The following is a 27,935-nucleotide window of genomic DNA, read 5'->3' as shown; positions in this document are numbered from 1 at the left end:
GCGCCTGTTCTATAGAGAATTATTACTGTATCTGATTATGTACTCCCCGAACGCCAGTATATGCGTGCAACCATCTATCGCCAACCAGTGCCTCCCCCCAGCCTGTTCAGAGAAACCATCTTTCTCCTAGGCGTTAACTTCAGCAAACCATGTTCGTAAGAGACCAGCCAGGGCGCTTGGCAGCTCTTCAAGATGATGGACGATTAGATAGTACTGGAATGGGAACGTGTCCAAGTATCTTTCGATGACGACTTTGCTTTCTCCGCCGTCCCGAACAAACTTGGCCTCCTTCAGCTCAAGTACGCTGTCGCCCTTCTTCTTGCCCGTATCATCCATGATGATAAACACAATCATGATGCGCTCCTCCATCGCCTCCCGCAGCATTCGACGGATGCCCTCGTGGGCTGATGAAGGCGTAAGGCCGTCCGAGAGAATCAGTGCTAATTGCCAGAGATCCGAGTTGCCGCTGCCCTGTTGTCGTGCAAGTCTGAATGTTTCGATGGTCCGTTGGATGAGAAGTGCAATGTCGGTACGATCTTGAGAAAAGTTGAACTTCTGCAACACCTTGGCTCCAGCATCTGCAGCAAAGGGCTCGGTTAAGCCATGGGCCGTGAAAACGTCACTTCCAAAGCCCATGACGCCAACCTGGCCAGCTTCTAGCATGGTAAGTGATCGTGATACCATGACGAGAGACTCCATGGCCAGAGTACCTGATGATGTTTCACCCATACTCTTACTATCATCCACACAAAGCAGTATCTGGTAGGTACGTTTAGTCGGGATGCTGCGACGCATCCAGATCTTATCCCGCTTATAGCTCGATGCAATGTAAGGGATGATGCGTTTAATGTTGAGTCGCTTCCCTGTACGGAAAGCTCCCGAGAGTTTGGTCGATTGTGAAGGGGTAAGGATAAGCCGGAGCTGGGATGTCAAAGCCAGAGAGAGTGAATGTGTTTTGGTCTGGAATTCAGCCCACTGTTGCATCGACTCGCCGAAATCTCGGAGTGGCCGTTCTTCGTCCGAGATGTGAGTTGAAGAGAGCTGAGTCGATGTCTCCTGAATCTCGACCTCATCTTCCTGTTCATCCAATTGCGCCTCCTGATCTGAAGGACCGAACTCACGGTCATAGTTGCCTTGGCGTGTCTTGACCCCTGAGCGCGTTTCGTCCTGGTCATTATCTGCATCTTGCTTACTGGCATCCGGCACCTCTCCCGAATCAGCTGTGTCCATCTTATCGAGATCCTGTTCGGTCTCTTCTTTGTCATCATCCATAAGGCGGCTTGTAGGATCTTGTCTCTCCTCATCGATGGCCATAGACTCGTCGATGGGCTGTACTTGCTCATCATCCGCAGTTCCCATGGCCTGGGTGTCTGTAGCAGTCTCATCGTCCTGTAAGTGCTGGAATTCCTTACGACCTTGATCGGCGCTCGGTTCTTGTGGTGCGTTCTGTTCATTGGCGTCCGAAGACTCAGCTTCCTTGATATCTTCCTGCTGTCGATGCCAGCGTTCAAGTGCATCGCCGAGCTTCTTGAAAGGATCACTGCGTGCCGAATCCGCCTTTTCCTGTTCCTGCTCGGCCCTATCCATGATCTCCTTTGACTGCGAAGTTGATCCCTTGTTCCCTGCGCTTGTGTCCTGATCCGCAGCTCCCTCTCCCATCTCGCCATCCTCCTGCTGGGCAGCGTTGCTTTGGAAGTTATCGTCGACATTCATCGAGTCAGCATTCTGATCCTGGCCAGAACTCTTGACATCGCTTGGTGCAGCGTTGTCGGTATCAGCGGTAGCGTTATCTTGAGGCGGTTGGTTCTGATCTGTAGCATCCTCCTGATCCTTGTCCTCTTCGTCTTCCTCAGGTTTGGCCTCCTCGTCAACTTCATCTTTGCCACCGGCCTTTTCTTCTGGCATCTCTTCGTCTTCCTGGATTTCGGTCTCTTCTCCGGCCTCTTCTTGAAGCTGGGCTTGGGCCGCAGCGTCATCTAATCCATCTTCCTCCTCGTTACTCATCTCCTGGTCCTCTCCCTCCTTCTTCTCTTCTTCTCTATCCGAAAGACCATCCAAGTCATCGCTATCCGACGCCGACTCATGATCGTCATCGAGATCCAACTCCATATCCTCAGGAAGCGCCAGTGTATCATTCTCTTGGGCGGTTTGATCTTGCTTATTCATTTCCTCCTGGGTTTTGACTTCTTCTTCTTCGGCACCAGCTTCCTCTTCCTCTGCGTCTTGTTCACCAGAGTCGTCAACATCTGGCTGCTCCTCGCCTTCCTGTTTCTTCGCATCTTCATCTGCTGCCATCTGTTCGTCGTCCTTCTTCTGGCCCTTGGCCTTCTCACCCTGCTGGTCTTTATCAGCCTTTTCTTCGTCCTCTCCATCCCACATCTTCTCGTCAACGGCAGTGGGATCTAGGTCATCAACCTCTCCAGCTTCTTCATCCATATCGTTCTCCTCCTCCTCCTCCTCCTCCTCATCTCCATTCTTCGAACCCTCCTCATCATCATCGGCCCCATCAACACTGCCCATGTCTCCTTCGAGCTCCTCATCAGCCATATCCACCGCATCTTTTTCGTCTTCCATTTCACCGTTCTCCTCCTTGTTGGCTTCTTGGGCAAGCTCGGACAAGTCCTCATCAGGCTGAATGTCCTTGCTGATGTCTTCGGCCCCTTCACCGTCACCAAGACCAGTTCCAGACTCCACTTTGCCAGAATCGCCAGAGGTTTCATCAGACTTTTCTTGTGGTGTACAGAACCCTTGAGAGGAAATTTGAGTGAAGGTCTTAGTCATGCTATAGGACATGTGTGCTATGGCGCTGTGGATGTCGACAACTTGCATCAAGGTCTGCTGAGCTAGATTAACGTATTCATTCAGGACAGGACATGCGATCGTCATGAGACTCATGGCCGCTTGGCTGAGACTCGGTTCTTCGAGATGAATCTGCCTCAACATCTTGATACAGCTGGCCACACTCCTCTCGATCTCGGTAATACGGAGTTTTGCAAAGAGATTTACGAAGCCGTCGGCGTGACTGGTGAGCCAAGAAGGTCCGTCCTCTCTATAATCAGTTCCCTTTGCGGCTTTCTTCACGCTCTCAATTGCGACCAGGATTTTGTCGCAAAGTGTCGAGACAGCATTTGCAAAAGTGGTGATTTCCATGTCGTCAGATGTAAGGCTAGGCGCGGCTTCTCTTGTAATCTTGGTCCAGCCAACAATTTGGAGAAGAATGAAGGAGAGTTCCGGCTGCTTCGTATTCAACTCTTCGAGGTCGGCGCGGAAATTAGCCAATTCACTCGAGAAATTCGCCTCAGCACGAGCAGCTGCTTCGGAAGACACACCATCTGGAAGTTGACTGAACCCAGCATTCAGAGTATGGAGAGACTCGAATCGCCCATGCCACGAATTCAGCTGTTCTATCGCCGCCGTGTGATTGAATTCCCCAAGCTTCTCGTGGATTTCAATCAAACGAATGGCATGCTGGAGAATCTGAACAAGCCAAGGGACAAGACGTTTCCAGTCAGAGACTGCTGTCTTACGAATGAGAAGTCCGTGATCATCAGAAATTCCAAGGCCGCTGAATTGTTTTATGGATTGTTCAAGAAGTGATAAGGAGGAGGCACCAGATGTGATCGAATGTCTCTGAGCCAGTAAAAGGTTGAGCATTCCTTCAACAAATCCAGCACTTCGCGCAACCTCGGCACTGGTAAGATCCTCAGAATGGTCTCGAGAAGCAGCCCTGACCTTGGGGATTAAATCAAGAATCTTGTGCAAGTGATAGTCCATGGCTTCGGTAGAATCGTGCGAAGGAAGTTGCACAGGTTGTATTGACGACAACACAACTGATAGTGATGCCTGCTCCGCAAGCTTGTCCTGTCCTAGGTTGTGCTTGAAACCCATTTGCCGAAGATCGCGCAAGGTATCTGCAAACAGTTTCCTCTTTCTTGTCTTCAAATGCTTGACTTGGTCCTTGTTCTCATCGGTCAAAAACGGCGGCGTCTCTTTGCGAAGTTCCGCCATTGACTCGCTCAGGCTAGAGACGTAGTCATCAACAATTTGAGGTACCTGGCTTGTCATCTCTGGATTGTGTGAGATCTTTCGCATGACAGAGACAGTTTTAGAGACGTTGGCAAGGCGCTTGTGGCCATCGGTCCACCCTGGCAGAGCGCTGTTAAGCTTAGAAAACGCGTCCGCAGAAACATCCACAATAGGAGATTTATCTCCTACATAGTTTGCGTGATGGACGTCTTGATCAGGTAAACCTTGTTCAATAATTTGTTTTGCTTCCTGACCAAGAACACCGCGGAACTTTCTGATGATTCGGAAAAGCTTCTGGTGAGACTTGCGAGCACTTTCCCGGAGTGCATTGATATTTGTGTCTTTCCAGCTAGCCATCAGCAGTACATCCTTCATCTTCTTCTCAATGGGAAGGCGTCCTTTGCAGATAGTTTCATCCATAATCTTTTCGTAGCGGGAATAGTACTGGATGAAGTTGGACAACGCATGCAAAATAAGTTGAAGTACTGGGTAATCTTCAGTCAATAGCTTGAGATGACTCTGAAGTTGACGCAGCAATGCCAACCGAGCTCCATATTGCCCAACAATTGCGGTCGAGAAGTACATCTCCAGACTTGAGATGAGAGAGGAAGCATATTCCTCCAACTCGTCGCTAACCTCGACCAAAGACAGAGGCACAGCGATAACAACTTGATAAGCAACGAACCACCAAGAGTAAGCATCATCTTGACACTTCTTCTGTTCCATATCAAAGAGATTGGCCCAAGTTGAGAGTTCCAATCGTCGCCAGCGGATGACCGTATCCGTAAGCAGGTTATGAAGAGTAAGGACACCATATATTTTACTAGCCCAGCCGCCAAACTGCCATTCGTATACGTGGCTGTGGAGGTATTCAACCTTCGGAAGAATCTTGGCCAAAGGTTCGGTATGAACAAGTTCGAGGACCTGTTCGCAAGCATGAATGACATCTGCCAAGGGCTGCATATGTCCGATTTCGTCGACCATTTGCAGCTCGCGGAACCGAGACTTTATTTTGTGCATGAGGACAACGAGCTGACGGGCTTCAGGAACGTTGGCATCTGTGTAGAAGTTGTAGGATTTGTCCACGGTCGGTGATACAAGAGAATCAAGCTTGTCATTCAAGAAGAACATGGTTCCGGCCAACATCTTGCTTGTCAGACTACGATCAATGTTCTTGTGGTCGATGGTTTCTGAAGTAATCCTGTCTCCCACAGATTTACAGGCATCCTTTAAAGCCGTAGTAAATTGCGGTGGGTTGAGGAAGAGACTCTTGTGAATTTCGGCCACTCGAAGTGACTGATCGCGGACTTCATCCAGCTTCTTGTTGGTTGGGACATTTGCGGCTTCGTCTTCGTCGAAAGTCGGAAAGAGCTCGTTGAACTCCTCGGCATCAACTTGCTCTTCGTCTTCCAGAGAACCTCGAAAGCGATACAGGCTCCCCTTGGCGGTTTGTTCTTTGCGGTCTACTTCGAGTCGCCTAGTCCATTCGTCAAACAAACTGTGGAAACTTCTGAACACCATCTCGCGGGCTTCTTGTTCAATACTGTCGATGCCTTCAATGCTAGCAACCACTGACATGTAGTTGAGAAACTCAAATGTTCTGGACGAAAACTGTCCATCCAGTTGATTCCACATACTGCCACCAAGGAAAGGAGTAACCTCGAGAAGCTGGTAAGAAGCAGGTGCCAGGCTTTGGGCTGAAGCAGCGTCACAAAGTGAGAGCCCTATCATGAGGCAACGAAGCAGGTTTGACGTGGGCCGAGTCATGTCTTGATATGCCTCAAAACGAGCAGAAAGTCGATCCAAGAGTCTGAGAACATTTTCCTTGACAAGCTGCAACTCCTCGGTTGCTCGGGCCGGATCTTTGTCGAGAATTCCAAGTGCTGCGGACAATGTAGGACCTGTGACTGCTTTTAGAACGTTTGAGAATTCAGCGTGGATGCGGTTTAGCTCTGATTGATCTGGTCTGTAGATAGCGCGGACCTCTTCGGGGAGGGGGCCCAAGGCCACAGACTCTGCTTCGAGCAATCGAATGCGTTCATTCGTGTCTTGTCCAGTAAAATGCTTCTCAAATTTCCTCAGCGAGTCTACTTCCATATTGAGGGCAATATGCATCTCTTGAAGGAATTCGCGCTCCATCTCGGGTCGACTTTGCGGATCAAAAACGCGATCCGGAACGTACAGCTTGACAGTTCCGACGCTGAAATGAATCCATGCAAAGGCTGAGAGTTGGGCCTCTCGCTGACTATCGTATTGTAGAGTTGCAAGAGCCTTAAGAGCCGGGATGAGATGCTCGACTGCAATTTCGCGGAAGTGGTCTGTCTCGATCTGGGGCGCCAGATCATCGAAAGCACGAGAGCTGCGGGTAAGGTCTTGGGAAGCCAGCTGGGCGGCCTCAATGACAGCATCCTTGAGATTCTGGTTATGGGCGCTGAAAACTTCGAGGACAAGCTGAGACAGAACATTGTTGAGCCGTGTCAGGGGGTTTGCCACCACATCCGCACTCAGTTTCATGATCTGTCGCCCAGCGATTGGAAGCTCGATTTCAAGAAGAGCTAATGAGCCAAGATTGACAGACCCTAGGTTTTGCAGTTTGTCCCAGAGACAAGAAACAAATTTGCCATCCCAAGAGAATTTGTTCTGGTAGACCAGGTTCTCCACCGATTGAAGAAGCGCGGCTTGGAGATTAGAGCTGGCCAACATCATCCCTGCCTGTGTAGGTATATCGGACAACACTTGAAGCTCTGTGTCACCCGAGGGCAGAGATTTGAGCATTGAAACCTGGCGGAGTGCTTCAAACTCTTCCATCATGAAAGGCTTACGTTCAACCTCGTCGACCCCGATCCGACTCTCCAGAGACTGAATTTCAGTAGCAAGGTCCTGTAGGAGGCTGTCAACATTCGGAGCGTCCCCACGGAGAATTCCAGAAGCCTTTTCCAGTGTAGTCATAGCTTTTGTGAGATCAGAAATTGATGCTCCAGCCTTCCATCGCAATGCATCGAATCTTGAGCCTAGTTTCTCGAGTTCTATTGTGCGATCCAGAATCATCTTCGTAGGCAAAGGAGTGGGTCTGAAAAGGTGCCAAAGCAACTCCATGCTTAGGCCAGTTGATAATCTGAAACCAGCAGTAAAGTCTTTGCCAAGCCGTTCGATTAGCAGAGAGATGAATTCTTTTTCTTGAGACCCAAACGATGCATCCAAATGTTTTTGAAGGAAGTTTGCACCTTGAGCAAGGTGTGCTTGAAATTTTGCTTCGTCAAAGTCGGATTCAATACCAAGACGGATGGTCCTCTTGAGATAGCACAGGATGCCCCTCAAAATGCGGACTCGCTCCATCCATTTTTCGAGAGACTCAAATTTGAAGCCGAGCCATTCCCTTGCCGCGTTGATTGCAGACAGCAAGAAGGAAGCTAGCTTGACGGTGGCATCCTTGGACACGGCAGCGACACGGTCGCTTATCAGTGATCTTTGGAGTCGGTTGAGAGCAGTCAACTTGTTGACCTGAGCCTGACATCGCTGGTCCTCAATTGAATTCTGCAGACGATTGAGCTCATGATAAAACTTCAAGCGTGCACCAAGCCATCGTGCTTGGTCTGGTGCAGATGAAAGCTGGGCGATAGGGAAGTTGTTGAGAGGATGCAATGGTTGCGCAGGTTTGAGTCCCTCGGGAATGGGCAAAGAGCTGTATAGATGAGAAATCCCATTGACACCATCAGCCCCATTACTTGAGTTCAGGAAGCTGAGCAATTCTGTTACTGCAGAGCTTAATCCCCTGCTGTGTGTGTCATGGTTGGATAGAGTGCCCGTAAACCGAGGCAGAACAGGCAAATCAGCAATCGAGAGTGTCTCAAGAGCCCGCTCGATGACCTCAACGGATCCCTCGGTGTTATAAACAGTATCGGAAACCTGGCGGGAAATATTGTATCTTTGAAGGCTACTCTCCACACTCACAACCCGGTGGTAAGATGGGTCAAGGTATGGCGGTGGTGTGTGAATGTGAATTTCAACAGCGCGGTTCCTCATCGCGCGAGAGAGTTCGCCGTAGCGTGGGTCCATCGTCAAAAAGATCCTGAAGTCTGGATGGGGGCGTACGACTCTTGGCTCTCCACCGGGTCCGCAATGCTCATTGATACTCAGAAATCCATTCGGTTCGAGGAGAGAATTCAATCGATCCAGTACTGAGGCGTTACACATGTTCGCGTTATCAAGAACCAACCATTGACCTAACTGTAGTGCCTTGACGATAACACCATCCAACCATTCGAAACGGGGATTCTCTAGCACTAAAGAATGCTGGAGGGTAGTAAGCGCCTTTGACAATGCAATTGCCACCTCAGAGTCTGCAGGTACACTGCCAAGTAGGTGTTTTACAGAGGTGGTGATCGGGGGAAGAGAGTCGACGTCGCCAGTAAATCCATCGAGCAAATGAAGTAGTTGAAGGGCTTCAATTGGAATATCATCAGGCACGGCCGACATGATAGTATTCTGAAGATCCCGCTGAAGGGCCCGGAGTACCGCGTTGACCTCCCGGAGAGGGTCCGCCTGCTCGAAGCCACCAACAAGATCCATCGTGTCGATGTCAGCGTTCATTGGAAACACCACAAGTGACTTTCCGGCCAAAGCCGCAACATGTTCCAGAAGAACAGTTTTACCATAGCCTGACGGACTGCTCAAGATACAGGGAACATTCTGTTTGACGCAAATCATGATCGACTCAAGCTCAGACAGCCGGGGGACAATATCAATATTGGGCAGTCGCTCTGGCTGTGAATGAAGGTGTCTGTCAAGTAATGCCATACCGATTTGTCCGAACAATGGGTTAATATCATGATACAAGCTATGTCGTCTTGGCATAGACCCAGAGATGAGAGTAAAGAGGTTGTTGACCTCCTTACGATCTTGCTCCGTTCTAAAACGTTGTCGCACAATAATATCGAGGAAGTCATCAGCGTAGGCGTTCTGAAGCAGTGGATCAGACGAGTCTAGAAGTTTTAACCAGCGAAGCACATCGCGTAAGTTGAATTCCCAAGGACTCCCTTGAGTTCCGAATGACTTCTCAACTGCAAGCTTGTGATCCAGCTGAGACACAAATTGGATAAGTTGGCTGATCACTGATGGAGAGATATTGGGGTGGTTGTGTGCTGCGATCAAGTTCAAATCATCGTCCGAGAAGACGTCAGCGTACACAACGATGAAACGATTAACGAAAGAGGCGGGCAATCCCTTTCGACCACCGCCTTGATGATGAGGGTTCTGGGCTGCAAATAGGCGGAAGTCTGGATGGCGTTTGAAGACTTGGTCTAGCTCGGAGATGTAAACTTCGCCTCGATGATCGAGACAGGCGTTCAAACCTTCCAGGACAGACTGAGATGCAAGATTCATTTCATCCAAGAGTACCCATTCGCCCTTCTGCATAGCCTGCAGGAACGGCGCATCTCTCCAAGCAAAATTGCCAGCTTCTGCTCCTTCAACTGGAACGTCTGTACCAAACAAATCCATCAAATCGGTTTGATCAGACAGGTTGATTCTGGTCAATGGCTGCCCACATGCCTGAGAAAGAGCGGCAACCAGAGTCGTCTTTCCCACACCGGGGCTGCCTTCGAGAAGAATTGGTTTCTGCATTTGCAATGCACGAAGGACTCGCATAGCGTTCAGACGAGTGGTGGGTGCATGGAAAGCGAAACCAGGATCAGCGACGCCTGCGGAAGCACGAGGTATGCTGAAATGCCCGATTGTTAGAGAATTACCATCCATGGAGAGCTCCGGATGAGTTTCGTAAACGCCAGACACATCCTTGCCGATGAGTTCGCTTAGCTTGTCAAGGCACTTCTGGCGCTGTTGGCCCAGAGACTTGGGATCTGTAGCTAAAAGAGCAGAAGGGTTTGCACCTATGCTATCGATAAAGATTGTAGAGGCACCGTGAACTAAGGAAACAATAGGCTCGCCGGTCCGAAAAGTATTAATAAATTGTACCCAGACGAGGATTTCTCTGACGGAGAATGGTGCTGAAGCCATAGATCTGAAGGTATCCCCGAACCATGCAGCGAACTTGACCACAATTTCAACCAGTTGCTCGGAGTCGCCATGAAGCTTTGTCTTGACAATCTCATAGATATCCTCGGTCCGAGACAGAGCTGGAACCCAGATCTCGGTGAATCGATTTCGTAGCGCGGGCGACAGTTCCTTCTTTCCGAAGTCACCACCAGGATTCATAGTAGCGAAGAACTGGAAGCCATCTGCTCCGACAACAAAAGAGTTGTCTATGCCCTTCTCGGCCAAAAGAAGTGTCCTCGAGGGCTCGAGTACAGAGTTCAGACGCTCCAGTACTGAGTCATCGGCCAAGGAAATTTCATCCAGGAGGAAGAAATGGCCTTCCCGCATGGCCTCAACCAAGCTTCCATCTGCCCATTCGAACAGAGCCTTGCTTCGCGTCTCATTTACAATGATACGTTCTTTAACCTCCTGGGGAATGTCGCTGGTGACTGAAAGATCCAGTGCTTTGTATCGGTCAAGGCGATCTTCCACAGAGCCAGAGACATCCAAATCGAGGCTTTGCAGAACTGACTTCAAATCCACATCCAAAGCATCGACAATGGCTCCACGATTACGGACAGGTCTTTGTGAACCAATCAAATCACCAGTCTCAGTATTCTGATGAGCGTTGACGATATGAAGCTCTTTCTTCAATGCCTCCGCAAGCAATTGAACAACTGTTGTCTTTCCACACCCTGTCTCACCGACCAGAAGGACGGGCTCATTGTTGCGCAACGCCCGAGAGACGAGAACATAAAGTCGGCGCATCGCGTGCGTCCATACTACGCCTTGGCCGTTGGGTTTGCTGGTGAAGTGCTTCAGTTCAGGAGCCACTGTGGCGGAATACAGGTCTTGGGGATTGATCTTCACTTTGAAGACCTTTTCAATGACCTCCTTGACTGCGATACGCTCCTCTTCATTACGGACTCTTTCGGCCAATAGCATAAATCCATGAGCGGCAATCTCCTCGCGGGTATCGGCCTCGCGCAAAGCCCAGCGAAACAAATCGCGAAGTGTCGCGAAACTGTCCTTCTGCTCGAATAATCGACTGGTTTGGCGAAGCCTAGAGAGTTCCTTATAGACATTGACAATTCTGCGGCAATCCGGAGGAGAAGTGTTGCGGCTTCGTTGCTGAAGGATAAACTCCAACTCATCTTCGGGAATATCATCAAAGTGTAATTCCAAGAATCGATTACGGAACGCTCGTGAGAGCACCTTTCTTCCGCCGTAAAGACCAGGAGGGTTTTGAGTAGCAAACAAGATGAAGTTCTCGTGAGGTTTAACAATTTCTTGTGTTTCGGGGATCAGAAGTTCGCGGTTGTCATCCAGAAGACGATTCAGGGCCTCGAGGACATCAGTCGGTGCTAAATTCAGCTCATCGAGTACGATCCAGTGACCTTGACGCATTGCTTGAACGAGAATGCCTTCTTGGAAACGGAGCTTGCCATCAGAACCCGAGATGTAGGTGCCCAGGTATTCTTGAAGATCGGTATGTTCGTGGTTGTTGATTCGCACGAACTTGTTACCAGTGAAGTTTGCGAGGTACTCGATCATACTCGTCTTTCCGGCAGAAGTAGGGCCTTGAATCAGAATGGGAAATCGCCTTGTAGAAGTGGCTCGGACAAGGTTCAGCAGGTTGCGTTCAACGTAAGGGGTAATGATATAGTCTTCCCGCTCAATAGGGGTTTCGCTGCCCTGGAACAACCAGTATTGTCTGTCTCTGTTCTTATTCTTGAAACGGACATATTGCTTTCCGTCATTTGGGTGTTTCGGGGCCTGGGAAAGTAAAGACTGGGGATTTCCATGTTTCTCGAAAAGATGGTGGGATATTAGGGGAACAAGCATCTTTTCAGACTCTCGGTCAAGGAGGGTGAGGAAGCCCATCGAAAACCCCTCATACAAAGCCCTTCTAACACCATAGTAGGGGGCGATAGTGTTTACATAGCTAAGAACTCGCGTGAGGGTTCGGAGACTGAAATGAGGTACTTCATTCGCGCCATCGACTAACCGTTTCTCCTCAGCCAGTCGCTTGGTGTTAATATAGAGACGGGCAATATCATCTGCCGCTTGATCATTCTTGCTGTTGCTGCTTCCCAGGTATGTCTTGATGATTGTGAGAAGATCCTTAAGGTCTTTATCGGGACTGGAAACATAGACTTCAGTAAATCTGGAGCGAATGCCCACTGGGAGGTCGCGTTTCCCAATATCGGTCGCAGGATTCATCGCGCCGAAAATGCGAAAGTTTGGATGAGCTTCAATTTTCTCAATCTCGCCAGTTTCAGAGAGTAAAATGGATGGTCTTTCGTCAGGCCCAGTCAGGAGATCCGCGATACTCTCAAGCGTGTCGGGCGACGCGAGATTTATCTCATCAAGAAGAACCCAGTCACCGTTACGCACGGCCTTGACTAAATTTCCCTCCATGAAAGAGAAAGCAAAACTACCAGAACCTCCAGAGATCTGAACATCAAACTGCTCGAGATTACGAGCAAACATATCCCATCTTGGACGTAGATCGAGCAGGGTCTGGAGCTTTGACTGGGTTTTTCGACGTTTGGTCGGTTGCTCGTCACCATTCCTGGTCTCTGCTTGCTCAGTTTGAACTCTTTCGAGCTCTTTGACGATCTTGTTGAACATTTTAGGGGCTTCCTTCCACAACTTTGACACCCTTGACCACTGCCCCTTGGCAAAACACTTGCCAACTTGTTCAAGATACTTCTGGTTCTTTGACGCGGAAATACCAGTTGCCGAGAAAAGATCTTCAAACTCTTCCTTCAGGGGCATCGCCAACGTCCGAGTGTTGACTGGCTTGAAGCCACCCAGAAGATCGCCGACTTCACTCTGCTGTGACAAGTTGACTGCAATAAGCTTATGGCCCAAAGACTCAGCCAATTGCTGTACGACAGTTGTTTTACCGATACCAGTTTCTCCGACAAGGAGGACAGGTTCATTTAGCTTGACAGCTACGGCAATCTGTTCCAACAGCTTCTTAGCGTGCGCTGTGCTAGCGAAGGGTCGTCTGGATTTCTGAACTCGGTTCGATAATTTCTTCTTCCGTAACACAGCACGCCCGATGCTGAACTGGTTGTCACTCTCGTTCAGACTGGGTATGTGTGTAGTGAAGTAGTGCTCTGCCAATTCCTTGGGCAATTGCATCTCCTCAGCAATCGCAATAATGAGCTGTTTGCCAATTTCAGGATCCGGGCAACTTCCAACAAAGCAATCAACAGCTTCCAGGAACATCTGATCGCTTGTTGTCTTGGTGATTGGCTCTTCTCCTGTTTTTGACCCAGCAGCGATCAGGCATTCGCGTAACCGTCGGCACCATTTGAGCAGATCTCGCAATGTCACTTGACGGTCCATAACATTTCGGCCTCGAGCCAAAGCGCCAGGCGTTGAGCCAAGACGACACAAACGAGCATACACTGCCAGAATGCTAGGTATAAACTTTCGCAAGATGGGATACGTCTGAGCCACAACATCTTCGAGTTCAGACGCTGCGAGGGCTTGTGTACTCAGAGTTTGCCAGAAACGAATGCCAACTAGGCTTGGCAGATTCTCTCGGCCATTCATCCCCTTAGACGTTCGCACAGTTGCAAAAAGTCGGAAAGTGCTAGCTGCTTGTATTCTTTCGCCTCTACTTGGGATTAGTAGCTCATTTCTTTCGATCAGGGGGAGCAGCGTGCTCAAGACCTCAGTCGGTGCCCGATCAAGGTCTTCCACTAATACCCATCGGCCTTCCTTCACAGCTGTTGTCAACACACCGGGCCTCCATTGAAAGCTACCGGGCTTCGAATCAGTCGAGTATAGTCCAATAAGCATTTTCGCGTCCGTTTGTTCATTAAGGTGCAATGTGACCATGTTAGAATACATGCCGAGCTGCTTAGCGATTTCGTGAACAAGGACCGTCTTTCCAACGCCAGGAAGACCATATAACATTACTGGGTCAGATTCACGGAGCATAGTCGCCAATCGCTCAAGATTTGAGACAGTCGTGGGGGTGAGGACAAGGCTGGAGGGTTCTCCGGTTGGACCTAGGGGTCTGGGCAGAATAACGTTGCCATAACACACAACGTAAGGAGTGAGGGTCTGCGTGAGCGGAGAATCATCTGCTGCGGCCTCGTAGGCGGCCTGCACTTCTTCGCGCAGGGCCAGAAGAGACTTCACTCGAGACTGCTCGTACAGCGAAAGGAATCCATAATCGATCGATCGACCGTCAAAGTCTGCGAGGATGGCCTCACTCTTGCCAATGTGTTCCTGGATGAGGGATTCAAGCTTCCAATCGGAACCATGGAGGAGTTGGATGAAAATCCGGGTCGCAAGATAACGCACAGCTCTGCTCTCATGCTTAAACAAGGTCTGCATCAAGGCAGCGGATGTCAATGGGCCAAAATTGCGCGAATCGAAGCTGATTAACCTCCACACAACAAGGAGGCTCTGTAAGAGGATCTCTCCATCCTGTTCCATGGCATTTTGGTCTAACCGTAAGGGCGGGAGTCGGAGAGAGGGTGAGTTCGTCGTTTGTTCGGGAGTAGAGGAGGCATATTCAATAAATGTTGAAAGGTAAGGAGCAAAGGGTAGAATTCGAGCTAGCGCTGAGTATATTCGTATGCGTTGTTGTCCATTTCCGGGGTTGAGGATCCATCGAGCACAAATGTCTGGGAAAATATGCTCGAAATGCGCAAAGATACGCTCTGTAAGTGGCGGACAAAGAGCTGCCTCTGCAACAGCATCTAGCAGTTTCGTCGAGGACTGGTCTTGGATAATGGCCAGTATTTCTGCTGGCAGATGTTCCAATACAGTCGCATCCGCGAGGAGCGACCTCCTCTGCCGCGAGACATCAATCATTGCCATGATTGCGCTCTCTGTTGACGAAATCTCGGCTGTCGATGGTTTGTGGTGCTTCCAAGCTAAACCTGAGAACTGCTCTCTTGAACTTTTTTTTTCGTTATCTTATCAGCCACTAATAGGACAGTACGCTAAGCTGGTTTAGTTCTTGGCCTGGTGTATGTCGACTGAATTCACACTTGATTCTTGAATCAATCCGCCTGAACATCGATTATTCTTGTTATATTTACAATAAAAAATTGGTAATCCGAGAAGATGCGTAATGCGTATTTGCGAGATTGGCCGTAATTTATCGAAATCTAATTCCGTCGATCCTCTCGCCTCGGCACCTATCTCGCCTAGGTATGTCCTTCACCAGAATGCTAACGTCCTTTGCTTCCCAGGCTGGGTCAATCGATGACGTTTCAACAACCACACCATATCGTTTGAACATACCCGTATATACTTGACGATTAATTACTTCTTCCATACCCTAACCCATGCAAGTTTCATTAAAGGGCATAGTGGGATTGAATGCTTCAATCCAAGGATGCAATGATTCGATGTAAGTGAAGACCCAATTATACACGTGATAAAGCCGCTAGCCCGCCAAACCGTCGAGACAGCTCGAAAATCTTCAAGACGCTTCATCAGACGCCCGCCCGCGACGACTCTTCGAATTGAGCAAACCCCCAGCCAACCGCAATCACAAAAATGGCCATGTCTTGTCGGTACGCCGCCCAGAGCTGTGCTCGCCACCTCCGATCCGCTCGCGCTGCCCGGGCACCCACACAGCTCGTCAGAATCTCAGCTGCCTCGAGGAGATGGAACTCAACCGATGCCGCTCCCGCCAACCCCAAGATCGAAGCCATTGTCGATCAGATCAGTCAACTTACTCTCTTGGAGACTGCTGACCTTGTTTCAAGCCTCAAGGTTAGTGAGGATAATCATCTGGCGTTAATTGAACCTTGGAGGGGTTATTTTGTCGCAGTATCACTGCTAACTGGAACCTTTCAATAGACCAAGCTCAACATTCCCGACATGCCCATAGGCGGCTTCGCTGCTGCTGCTCCCGCCGCCGCTCCCGCTCCCGCCGAAGAAGCTGAGGAGGCAGCTCCTGCTGCCGCCGAGAAGACGCTCTTCACCCTCAAGTTGCAAGGGTTCGATGCCCCATCCAAGGCCAAGGTTATCAAGGAGATCAAGAACATGCTCGGTCTGAGCTTGGTGGATAGCAAGAAGTTCGTCGAGAGTGCGCCCAAGATGATGAAGGAGAACGTCCCGAAAGAAGATGCTGAGAAGATTATCGCCGCCATGAAGGAGTTGGGCGCCACTGTGGTTATGGAGTAAAATGGTTGGATCTCTGGGGCGCAAGGACAGGCGACTTGGCACGATAGATGGCTGGATTGCATGTGTAAAAACATCTGTACTAGTATCTAACAATATGTACCCTTAGAAAGGCTCATTCAGCGATGGGTTCTTTTTAATTATGATATCATATTGAACAAATGTATTGTTCATCTACATGCGACCTCAATTCTCAAGGAAGGTCGGTCTGAAACTTCGCTGCTCTAGCCAGCCATGCCGAAAACGACGGGTATCAATACTTTTCTCTCAATCCCAATGCGAGCCCAGGACCGAACGCCGACCAATATCCATTCCATAAAAATGCAAGATGATTCGATTCCATTTAGCGACGGTTGCCGTTCGTTGCTCCATGATGATGTTGGCAATTAGACTGTATCTCCATCTCTTTGTGGAAGTCATCCAGCTCTTCGGTGAGCAGACGGTCGTCGTCTTCTCCAAAGTCACTCGTTTCCTCCCACAGTCTGTCCATCTCAGCATTCTCGGCTTTGGGGACTGCCCAAATGCTTTCGCGCTCGCGCTTGTGGCGCTCGCGGTCCTCCTCAATCCGTTGCTCAATCTGACGTTTGTCAAGCTGGTGTGACGTGCTCCTTCGACCTGCCTTAGGTATGGTTTGTGAGGGGGGCATGTCTGTCATCTCGACATCTCCATTTGGTGAAGCTAAGCCGAGGTCCTCTACATTTGTCTCACGCTCTTTGATGACATCTTCGATCTGACTGACTGCTTGCGACTCCAGGTACCCTTTTCCTTGAAGACCCTGCAACACCTGCACCGACATGTGAGCCACAGGTTCTAGAACAAATCTGGGGTTGCGCCATGATGCGGGGATCAACTCACCTTTCGGACCACTTTGACGTTGGCAGCACCTGACCCATCATCCGGGGCAACAGCATCGACGACACGGATGATGTCCCGTTGCATCATTCGAATGTAATCGGGGTGTCCGTCACGTTGAGCCATGTCTAGGAAGTGCTCGATAAAGTACATGATATTGGCACGTATGTTCATATTGTTCTGCTATCTTGTGTGAATGCCGAGTCCACTGAGATAAAATGGTCCGACTTACTCGTTCAAGCTGTTCCAGGATGCATGAATGCAAGTCCTCATCCATGTCTCTGAATCTAAGCGCATATTGTGCAGCTTTCTGAGCAGATGTGACTGACGCGTTGAGATGTTGAAGTTGAGATGTGAAGCGCATTCGCACTTCAAATGGGTCGGCCATGTTGAGAGCGCAGTGAGTTGGTTGTGCAAAGTGAAAAATTCCAAACCGATGTTCTATCGGAAGGCCGGAAGATTTGAGATACAAAGCACGGCTTGAGAGTATCACAGCCAAAGCAAAGGCAGGGGGAAAGAACAACAAAAAGCGATGGTATGAATTGTTTGGCTGGATTAGGTGGTAGGTGAGAAGCCCAGATAATTTGTCGATGAGGTTGATAGTGGGTCTGCAAGGGAAAGGAGCTGTGCCACGTTGTGGCCGTGCGAAGAAGTGAGTTTGATATCTTGAAACCAGCGGGAATAACCAGGTCTCACCGTTCCCGCAACATTTCTTTTTCTTTTCCAGCTTCATCCCCCTCCACAGGAAAGAAATCGATCCGGCCCGGACAAGCCGAAGGTGTAACGCATGAGTCTAACCATAAGAGGATTCCGGTGAAGACCTGTCGCGTGAAAGGGCTTCTGGTGAAGCCCCGAAGCATGCTCAGGGGCCTCAGATTCACGAATTACCTCACTTCACAGGGGTTCACTTACACGGTCCAGGCTAGGCTTTGGGCTTTGGGCTTTGGGCTTGTCTGGGAAGTCGGAACCCAATGGGAGGCTACTGAATGGTTCTTATCTCCTGATATGGTGAGACTTTGCCTCACGGCAATTTGCTTCGTCACTTTTCTCGGTGAATAGCACCCGTTTGGAGAGTTTGTACATAGAAGTATCAACGGGCGTGAGTCTCAAACTTACCCCTTATTTTCGACGCATTCCGTTTTTGCTTCGTCTTGACTGTGTGGCCAGGATGCGCATTGGGCAGCAAAAGCACTTTACTTTCTGTTACCCGGTAAAGTTCAGTCTTTTGCGCGCATTTGCTTCTCAGTAATACCTACCTAGTATTTGTTTATAAGTAGAATTTTCCCGCATAAATATGGTTCCATTTCCCCAGCCTTTTTAGTTATCCTTCTTCTTTTCAATTCCGTTTTCCCCCATTGCTTCCTCCACTAAACCACTTGGGCCCCGTCCTTGACTCAGGTAGCATCTCCTCTATATCAAGGTTTTCCCCTCCTCCCTATAAAACTTTTGAATAACAAGTGCTTTTTTCTTTCGTTTACTGCAAAATACCATGTCTCCCAACACAATGGCTCTCACGCCCTATGGCTCAAACGGCAGTACGGACCTCACAATGGCTGTTCTTGGTTGTGGTAAGTCGAAAGAAATACCCTTGGTACCAGATGCAGATTGTCCTTTTGAGGGCGACGCTAGACGTTTCTGCGGGTGTTGTAACGCACTTTTCATCTGCTAACAAATCCAAGGAACTATGGGAGTTGCTATTCTCAGTGGTATCTTAAACTCACTGGCTGAGATGCAAGGACCTAGGCCCCTCCAGTCCCTCCCCAGATCAGGAGCCTCAACTCCTGGCGATGAGGTGCCTGAACGACTACCCTCACGCTTCATTGCCAGCGTTGCTACTGCTGCGGGCGCCAAGCGTGTCAAGGGCGCTCTCTGGGAGCATTCCTCCATTCTCAAGGTTGTCCATAACGACAACATTGGTGCCGTTCAGCAGGCTGAGGTTGTTCTGCTAACTTGCAAGCCATGGATGGTTAAAGAGATCCTTAGCGAGCCTGGCATTTCAAAAGCCCTGCACGGCAAACTTCTCATCAGCGTTTGTGCTGGTATCACAGTGGAGGACATTGAAATCGCTCTCCACGGCGCTGTCCCCTCCAAGGATCCAGAGGAGGATGGTCGATGCCGCATTGTCCGGGCCATGTGCAACACAGCTGCCGTGATCCGCGAGTCGATGACCGTTATCGCTTCTCCTAGTTCTCCCCTCGACCATGCCACCGAGAGCCTCGTTACCTGGATCTTCAGGCGCATTGGTGATGTTGTCTACCTTCCTACGCGACATATGGATGCCTCGACAGCTCTGTGTGCTTCAGGTCCCGCTTTCTTCGCTCTGGTGCTGGAAGCTGCCATCGATGGCGCTGTTGCTATGGGCATTCCCCGTGCCGATGCTCAGCGCATGGCTACTCAGTCTATGAGGGGTACTGCTGGCCTTGTCCAAAGTGGCGAGCATCCTGCTCTTCTCCGGGAGAAGGTTTGCACGTCCGGTGGCTGCACTATTGGTGGTGTCTTGGTTCTTGAGGAGGGTAGAGTCCGTGGCTCCGTCTCGAGAGCTGTACGTGAGGCCGCTGTTGTGGCCGGTCAGATTGGAAAGGGGGCTGACGGTGTAAATGGCACCAGATTTCCTGGTGCACGTTATGAATGAGTGGATCATGAGCACGATGATCGGTCAGAACTTCCCAGGAAGTCCTGACAACCAGCAGATATATGTTCCCTACCTATCTCAGACCCCGAAGTAGACTCAGACTTTCAATCACTAGAATCAGCCTACGAACCGAAAACAAAGTCCAAAGAGGTCGAGGATACGGTATGGGAAAGAAGACAAAATCCTACCATGGTTTTCTATCTTAGACTCGATAGTACTTGGCAGTTTTTGCTGCAGACCTTTGGGAGTTCATTATTCTCGCCTCTGTAAATATGATCGACTTATTTGTTTGCATGGCATGGCACAGCATAGTCTAGGTTTCACTGGATATAGGTGTAATGGTTTGATTTATACACAAGATAGTACATTTTCCTTCGTCCAGTATTCCCAACGCCTAGCTAATCCGGTCATTCGGTTAAGCGTCAAGAAATTAAAATACATAAACACCTAAGAATCCTCAACGCGAGCTTTCTTGCTACCAGGATCCTGCTCGGTCTCCTCTGCGCCTAGCTTTCGCTTGCCATTCGCTACTGATTGGCTTTGAGAGTGCTTCGCTGAGCGTTCCAAGGCGGCGAGGATACGCGCATACTCTAGTCCAACACCCTGCAGAGTATCATCAAGCTTGTCAACGCGCTCATGAGGTTCGATCTGAGATAGGACATCTTTGTTGTGACGGTACAGTCGCTGTTTAACAATCAGGCTCCAGATCTTGCCTTGGTGCTTGTCGTCTTGTGTAGCTTCTGGCTTGTCTCCATCAATGTCCATTGTCGGTCGTACTGATTTGGGAAGTTGAGACATGAGATGCATTTCTAGGACCCGACCAAACTGGCGAGGTGCAATCTTAGCCTGAAGTCGGATAGTCTCAAGCTTGTCACTGCCAACAACCAGTTTTGGCAGAGTTCCCTTCTTGGGAAGGGCAACGTCTGTATCAAGTCGCAGGTCATTAAAGTCGGGCATCGTGCGGAGGAATTGCAAATCGCAGATGTCTCGCAAGTCATCGAAGGCTTCGTTTGGGTCCTCCACAGTGAACTCATAGGTCTGTGGAATCTTATGGTAATGCTCGAAGATGGTCTTGTAGAGCCTTGCTCCGTTACCTTTGCCCTGGAAAGGGGGTAAAATAACGAATTGAGATAGTCTTGTTCGGGAGGGTAACTCGGCGAGGTCCACCTCACCCTTTGGCAGCTCCCACTCATCGCTTCGAGGCGATGCTGGGGGCGTGGGCGGCTGGAAATAGTAAAATCGGTAGATGGTCGAGTAGCCTACAAACACATATGAGGTCTTGTCCGCGACCTTTCGCTTCTGGTAAAGGGCAAAGAATGTCCATCGATCGGCATCGGAGAGATCAAGCTCTGTTGAGTCCATCTCGGGATCTTGGCCGATATAGGTACCACCTTCGATGAAAAGAGGAACAAATATCTGCAAGCGGCTGTTGAGTTGCTGGATAGTTGGGTCGGCGAGGTTTCCACGCCAGATTTCGTACTCGCCATCAGGACTATCGAAGGTCGCATGGAGGGTTCCGGGCGGTACCCAGTTATCGCCAATTAGCTTTGAGCTCTCTTCGAAATCGCTTGCCGTGGCAAAGGCGACTAGGTAGGTGCTGTTAGTATTTCTCGTTGCGCGTTCAAGGAAGAGTTACGTACTTTTAGGTAAATGATTTCCCTCCCTAAGAAGAGCTACCACATCTGTAGGCTCAGGTCCTCCATCAACGTTGAATTTCTTGCTGTAGGATGTCTTCAAGTGCGGTCGCATATCGTTTGCGCGAAACCGCAGGCTGACCTTGAGATCTTTGTAGCCAAAGATCTGTTCCTCCTCACCAAAAATCGAGTATGTGTGTCGGGGGTTAAATGTAGCCAGATGTTGAAGGCCAGATTCGGAGGGAGACACAAGGCTGATATGTATCGCCTCGTTGGCGTTGGCGAGCCCTCAATAAATGTCAGTATTTGGGAGATCAAGTTATGACAGCCGCCAGACTTACACTCTTCGATGTTCGCCATTTTGAGTGCTTGCTGTTAACGAAAGTGAGAGAAAATGGCCGATCAGAAACACAATGCGACCTGGTCTAACGAAGTCCTGAAAGAGATGGAATCCAAGTCGCGATGCGCTCGAGTTGTGAATGGTTGTCGTTGTCTGGGTGAAGGGGTCCACCAAAACGCGACTTCACGCGATTCAATTAAATCCATGCGCCGACACCAGTCAGTCTTCGCGCCCAATTTTCCAGGCCAATCTACCCCAAAACCGTGTGTGTGCCTTATAGAAGGAATGACGTAATCATGAAAAGGACGGCCAATAGGTACGTGCCCCAAGGCTAAGTCCGAACGGTCCTTGTACCCCTGGCTATCGCATGTCACTCACTCAGGTCTCAGGCAATCGAACCAAACCATCTTTAGAACTCGGACTTTCGCTTCAACTTTACCCTTACAAATTTGTGCGCCATGCGCTTCGAGTTTTTAACATGTTACACATAACGAGCAGTTCTTCGCCGGTTGGCTCTGCCATCTTCTCGTGCATCGCTTTAGTTGTCATATCCCTCGTCGTTCTCCTTATTCTACGATACTATCTCCCACTACGAACGACACCAGCCTTTTATCTCATTCCCATCTTCTTCGCCTTATGGCTACCAACCATTGTCGTGATCCTCGTTCCGGTCGATCTTGCCTCGAGCGCAGTTACTGGTGATGAAGACTCAAGGGGGATATGGCTCCCTGAGCGAGTTATACTTGTTTCGTGGCGCATTTCATATTGGTTAACATTTGCGTTGACATGGTATGACGGTTTGGTGTACTACATCACGGTGGAGGCTAACCAGTATATACAGGTTTATTCTTCCAATCCTTGCCGAATACTCCGACTCTGGATACCGAGAACCATACGACAAGTTCATGTACTCGGTGCGTAGCAATGCCCAGTTTCATGCCATCGTCTTAGGTTTTGGTTTCGTAGGGCTCATTTACTATGTCATCTCCTCCGGCTTCTCCTTCAAGGTCGACGTTATTAAGGGCACTATTATGGCTCTCGCATACTGTTGGGGATTAATTCTCGCCATCTATCTCATGGGCCACGGCTTGGTGTCGATACCTCGACGACTCATGCGCGGCGCAAGCATCAGCGGACGACTACGACGACTCCAGAGCAAGGCGCCCAAGGTTTATGAAGAGATGGAGGACTCGATTACCAAACTTGAGGATATTGAGGTTCAGGTTGCGGAGCTTGGCCGACGCAAGACAGGAAGCGCAAACACATACCGAGACTGGATCGAAGAACTACAAGAAATGGCGAATCTTCCCGAGTCGCAACCCCGAGGCACCCGGTTAGGTTCCAGCTCCGATAACAATATTATTCCACATGTCATCACCGAAAAGTATCTCGCCGATCTCACTAGGAAGTATGTGCGCGCCAGACACGCTCGATCTCGATATGTCAATGCTTGGAGTGACCTCGTTCAAGAAGCTGCTGAAGCGCAAGCGATCCTGGACTCGGCAGCATCGAAAAAGCTCGACTTTGGTGAGGTATCACCTCATGCGACTTTTTGGGAAAAGACCGCCATCCTGACACCATATACTCGATACCTCTACTATTATCAAATCTTGCCTTATGCTCAAGTCCTTCTCGGTTTATTCTTGGCAGCAGCGTCGGCTTGTATTGTCTGGTCTGAGGTCGTCAAGTTTGCATTCCCCAAGCTTTCTATCATCAGATTAACTGTGGTTCATCATTGGGTTGGCGATAAGCCTGAAGTCGGCTTCGCTGGGCAGGCCATCTCGTCATTCTGGATCTGCTACATGTGTGCAGCGGCACTCATTTCGATGACCGAGGTCAAAGTCTGGCGAGGTCGAGCCCTTGTTCGACGAAACACGGCTCATGAGTCCGCTTTCTGGTATGCGATGCAGGTGGCCAAACTGACTATTCCTATCTCTTACAATTTCATCACCTTCCTTTCGAGCCAGGTCTATAACAAGACTGTATTTTATCACTTTCTCGGACAGCTCATCGACTTTACACCGCTGGGTCGTTATTTTGATGACCTATTTCCTGTGGTCGTACTATTCCCTGTCTTTGCTACCCTTTTTGGCATCTACGGTCGGGTCAAACGAATCTTCGTTGGCATGGATGTAATGGACGACGAAGAGGAGAATGGCACCACTTATGGTACTGGCTCCTGGCGGGAAGGCCGAGATCTCATCTCTCGTGAACTTGGTGGAAACACCCTCTTTCATCGCAGAGAAGATGCACTTGCTAGAATAGGGGCTGCTGGAACAGTTGGTGGTAGATCTGCCCCAATTTTGTCTATACCATCTGCCCATGGCGCCGCTTCTTCGCCTGCGCGGTCTCCAGCTCGAGCTCCAGCTGCGAATGCCCGCCGTGGTCCAGAACATCGCTATGGTGCGAACTGGAACGACGAGCCGCCCGAAGACGATAACCTCTTTACCATCATCGGCCACCGTATGAAAAACACCATGGATGGTATCGAAGCCCCTAAATGGTTTAACGATATCAAGAAGCCAAAGTGGATGGGTGGCGACCATGATACGGCAGGGGCTGGATCATCAAGCTCGGGACCTGATTTCCGTAGATGGTTTGGTGGTTCCAGCGAAGGGCAGATCCGTATCTAGCCACATCATTTCTATACATGGGCGGCGCAAGGTCTTTCAGGGAAAAGCAAGAACCCTTTTATTTTGTACTGTGTTTTTGTACTGTCCTATCTTCCTTACTAGAGTCGGTATGGATGAACCGTCGTGGAGTTGAAGGATTAATTGGGGTTTGATTGACATGTTCATGCGTGAGTCGTCTCTTATCATAATTCGGACGGACATGAGGAAACGGACTAGGTGCTACTTGGACATCATGGGGGCAGCTACTGATACCGTCATAAGACGCTCACATTTTAACGGATCATATTTTTATACGCAAATATATATCTAATGCATCGTATTCGTCAAATTTGGTTTTGTCCTTGAAGTGAAGTCGTCCATATCGTCACAAATGGCGTCAATGTGTTCATGAGTCGTGAATCGTGTGGTAGCCCAGAATTTCCACAACGCCATCAAAATTTCGAGCAATATATTCCCTTCCTCTTCCTCATGGCTTCGGGGGTGGGCTGACAGTGTTCCAGGTATTGGCTTTGCTCATTGTCCGCTTCCTGAGGGCAAACATGATCTCCTTTTCCATCTTATCGATATTCTTCTCCAGGTCTGCGTCGTCCTTTTTGTGCTGCTCTTGGCGGCGTTTGTCAATGAACGTCCACGCCCCGACTATCAGCGCCGTTACGGGAACCGTTATGGCAAAGTATACCCAAAGCTCAACAGAAATGACAGGGTCGGCATCTGCGTCAGCAGATTAGCAAGGCCAGTAGATAATGAAGAACCATAGCAAACCTTTTCCAAAGTCGAAGAATGTCATGCTGAAAACGGATGCCAGATATGTTCCAGGTAAAAATAGGGCACCCATTAGCGACAATGTCTTCATAGCCGTGCTGTCTCGCTTGCTAGCATGGGCTATTCGCCTCTGCTCTCCTGCAATTTCAAGATTCAATCTTGCTTCACGCTGTGACATGATATTATAGAGCTATCCAGAAATCAGTGACATCATGCGACAAGTTTGAGGGTGACTGACCGCTTCCCGTTGAACCTTGAGTCTCTCGAGAGTTGTATGAATGTAGTTCTCCAAGCCTTTGAGCTTGACTTTGTAAAAGTCCAAACGAGATGCCATACTTCGATGCAACTTTTGGATTTCCTTGCGGTGCTTTCTTTCAGCTTCAATTTGCTCCTCGGCCGCAGGAGCCAGTGTCATCCAAGCAAACCGAAAGGTTTCCATGGCCTTTTCCATCTCTTTGACCAGTGCTTCATATGCTTGGGGTCGTTTCCACATGACATTGCCATGACACTCAACCAGATCACGACTTAGACCGTCGATATCGATAAATCCATTTTGAAAGTACTGTTCCTGCTCCTCAACTTCATTGCGCAAACTCACGGCATTCTCGAGACGGCGAAGCCAGTGCCGAGCCTTTCGTTGTTTCTCGTCATTTTCGGGGGATAGATCATACGTGAGGATGATGATGGGGAGTAACATGGGGTGTCCAACTTGATTAGCACATGCTTTGAGATGAGTCAAGGACTTTTCAACTTCTGAGCTGGGGGTGCCTTTGATGAAGCCGGTGGTGACCCCGGTCTTGAGGGAATGTGAGAGAAGCATCTCCCAGCCTCGTGTTCTCCCTTTCTTGAGAACATCTGATTTACGGTGGACAATTTCTGGTGGGATGTCAGGTGGTGAAGTTCAGGAGCCAGCGCAGGGGGGGGCGGGGAAGCTCACGCAAATGAGGCTCGTCTTCATCCTGGTCGTGAGCAGACCAGAAGAAAGGGCCAACTACTGAAGTCGTTTCGATTCCCCGGTATGGCAAGTTCAAGGTGCGAACCATGGAACTATATCTATCCGGCGGAAGTGAGATAACCTTTGGGAGAAACGTATCGGGATGCTTGGCATTCTTTTGAACTCTTGGCAACGGTGTTAGTGGACTCTATCTCGATGTTCTGCGACGTTGGATCTCACATTATTCGCACACCACTGAGAAGCTTAGTGCCAGACCTCAGATGATCTGGCGGCGCAAAGGCACCCTATCCTTGTCAATCGAGTCCTGTGATATGAGATACTTTGCAGTGTAAGGCATTGACTTACCCTTTGATGAAGAAAGTTGTCAAATTCATCATCGGGCAAGGGGTGCTCCTCGCAGACATCATAGAACGGATCCTAGTGAGCGTATTAGCAATAGCAAGCATTGTTCTCTTGATACAAAGTCTTGTTGAGACACAACCTACTGAGTAATTGAAGACCTGGATATAGCTGGTCTCTTCTTTGACAACGCGACACTGGTCAACGTAATGTCGAAACAAATAGTCCTCCATTGCGACCACGATGCAAGAACCCGAGCTCAGATGCTGCGTGTGCGACAGATATAGAAGTATTTCTTCTGTACAGTAGGTAGTGGGTAGTAGGTAGGTTATTCAGAAGGCGGGTGTTTAAGATCTCTCACGTTGGACCCAATGTACTAAAAAAAAAAGCCACCTCCACTGGATTCGCTGCCCGTCTTGGTCCTTGCAGGTCGCTAGTCAAAGCTTGGCGGTGGGCTTTTTGGGGGACTCAATCAAGAGGTGAATGTACAATTTGTTATAAGAGAGAAGAAAACGTAGAAGTAAAAGAATCGGTGAGATTATAAGGTACAAGGCTAGTAGGGATTGTGACTACTACTGACCTCCTAGGTACCTACCTACGGATACTCAGGTACCTTGCCCAGGTATTGGATGAGGCTGAATCAAATGTCAGACAGTGTGACAAGAAATGGACATCGGCTCTGGCCTGTCGAAAACAAGATCAAGGTTCAGATGAATCAATTGAAAGGGAAAGTGTTCGCTTGTCTTGTCAAAGCCAGTATTACCTTATCATCGGATCCCAACCCCGCGATATTTTCAAATTTTGTGTCAAGCACTTTCTTTCATAACGGTCCGTCCCTTCGGAGATTGATGGCGGCCGCTCCCAAAATCCCAACCCCAGCTTTACTTAGCGCCACTAAAAAGAGGAACCCGAACCCGTTCTTTAGTGGCTGAGTGGAGAAACGAAACTTACCCGCTGGGGTGGCCTCAGGGAGGGAGCAAGAAAACACCAGACCTCAATATATGGTGTCAAAATAAACTCAACAAAGAGTCCCCTAATCTTAGGCTAGATTTACCTATGCATTTTTATCGCCGAGGTCAAGGTCCTGCGTTTTCTTTCCTCCCCTAGTGGAAAGATGAAGAATTGTGAAGGAAACGTCATAGCAACGTTGATAGACTGAAAATCCCGATGGAATTGTGCATATTCATCAATTGGTCACCAAGACGTACTGGACATATTCTGGGTACCTGAGTATAAGGATGCCGTAATACGGATATTCATTCAAGGCTATTCTGTGACCTGGGCTACTTGCATAGGATGATATGTTCACCTGGCTTTCCAAATTGAGCTCATCACCCAACAGCCAACCAACTCTCTCTCCAACCAGAGATTCCCGGGAGCCTTCTGTTTCATCACCGCATTCCTACAATTGCGTGAAACATGAACCAACGACAAATAACACAGTTCCAGCATCTCATATCCAAGAGGAAAGCGCACCAGCATGAACGCCCACCCGAAGCTGACTGCACCAAGAGAGGTTTGTTTCCAACCTAATCATACAAGTACATCGATTACTCGCTCT

At 49.3% G+C, this 27,935-nt stretch overlaps 7 protein-coding genes across 7 annotated transcripts; 3 read left to right on the top strand and 4 right to left on the bottom strand.

The window, feature by feature from the left end:
• Positions 1-126: 126 nt before the first annotated feature.
• On the bottom strand, positions 127-14,910 carry FMAN_04757 (uncharacterized protein; the record flags this gene model as incomplete). The annotated part of the gene is made up of 2 exons (XM_041828499.1): positions 127-7,932; positions 7,978-14,910. 2 exons carry the CDS (start codon positions 14,908-14,910, stop codon positions 127-129), a joined length of 14,739 nt encoding a protein of 4,912 aa, XP_041679356.1.
• Positions 14,911-15,597: 687 nt separating this feature from the next.
• On the top strand, positions 15,598-16,230 carry FMAN_04758 (uncharacterized protein; the record flags this gene model as incomplete). The annotated part of the gene is made up of 2 exons (XM_041828498.1): positions 15,598-15,816; positions 15,904-16,230. The coding sequence occupies 2 exons, from the start codon at positions 15,598-15,600 to the stop codon at positions 16,228-16,230; spliced, it is 546 nt and encodes a 181-aa protein (XP_041679355.1).
• A 340-nt stretch (positions 16,231-16,570) lies between these two features.
• On the bottom strand, positions 16,571-17,467 carry FMAN_04759 (uncharacterized protein; the record flags this gene model as incomplete). Its single annotated transcript, XM_041828496.1, has 3 exons — positions 16,571-17,011; positions 17,083-17,262; positions 17,312-17,467. 3 exons carry the CDS (start codon positions 17,465-17,467, stop codon positions 16,571-16,573), a joined length of 777 nt encoding a protein of 258 aa, XP_041679354.1.
• A 1,116-nt stretch (positions 17,468-18,583) lies between these two features.
• Positions 18,584-19,711, top strand: FMAN_04760 (putative pyrroline-5-carboxylate reductase; the record flags this gene model as incomplete). Its single annotated transcript, XM_041828495.1, has 2 exons — positions 18,584-18,647; positions 18,759-19,711. 2 exons carry the CDS (start codon positions 18,584-18,586, stop codon positions 19,709-19,711), a joined length of 1,017 nt encoding a protein of 338 aa, XP_041679353.1.
• Positions 19,712-20,158: 447 nt separating this feature from the next.
• On the bottom strand, positions 20,159-21,705 carry FMAN_04761 (uncharacterized protein; the record flags this gene model as incomplete). The annotated part of the gene is made up of 3 exons (XM_041828494.1): positions 20,159-21,297; positions 21,352-21,633; positions 21,687-21,705. The coding sequence occupies 3 exons, from the start codon at positions 21,703-21,705 to the stop codon at positions 20,159-20,161; spliced, it is 1,440 nt and encodes a 479-aa protein (XP_041679352.1).
• Positions 21,706-22,163: 458 nt separating this feature from the next.
• On the top strand, positions 22,164-24,318 carry FMAN_04762 (uncharacterized protein; the record flags this gene model as incomplete). Its single annotated transcript, XM_041828493.1, has 2 exons — positions 22,164-22,474; positions 22,527-24,318. The coding sequence occupies 2 exons, from the start codon at positions 22,164-22,166 to the stop codon at positions 24,316-24,318; spliced, it is 2,103 nt and encodes a 700-aa protein (XP_041679351.1).
• Positions 24,319-24,784: 466 nt separating this feature from the next.
• Positions 24,785-26,607, bottom strand: FMAN_04763 (uncharacterized protein; the record flags this gene model as incomplete). The annotated part of the gene is made up of 7 exons (XM_041828492.1): positions 24,785-25,029; positions 25,081-25,270; positions 25,319-25,956; positions 26,018-26,199; positions 26,255-26,319; positions 26,381-26,452; positions 26,521-26,607. 7 exons carry the CDS (start codon positions 26,605-26,607, stop codon positions 24,785-24,787), a joined length of 1,479 nt encoding a protein of 492 aa, XP_041679350.1.
• Between the last annotated feature and the right edge of the window lie 1,328 nt (positions 26,608-27,935).

Source organism: Fusarium mangiferae, assembly GCF_900044065.1.
Source record: "Fusarium mangiferae strain MRC7560 genome assembly, contig: FMAN_scaffold003, whole genome shotgun sequence".
Classification (NCBI taxonomy): domain Eukaryota; kingdom Fungi; phylum Ascomycota; class Sordariomycetes; order Hypocreales; family Nectriaceae; genus Fusarium; species Fusarium mangiferae.
This window is presented reverse-complemented; position numbering and strand designations above follow the sequence as displayed.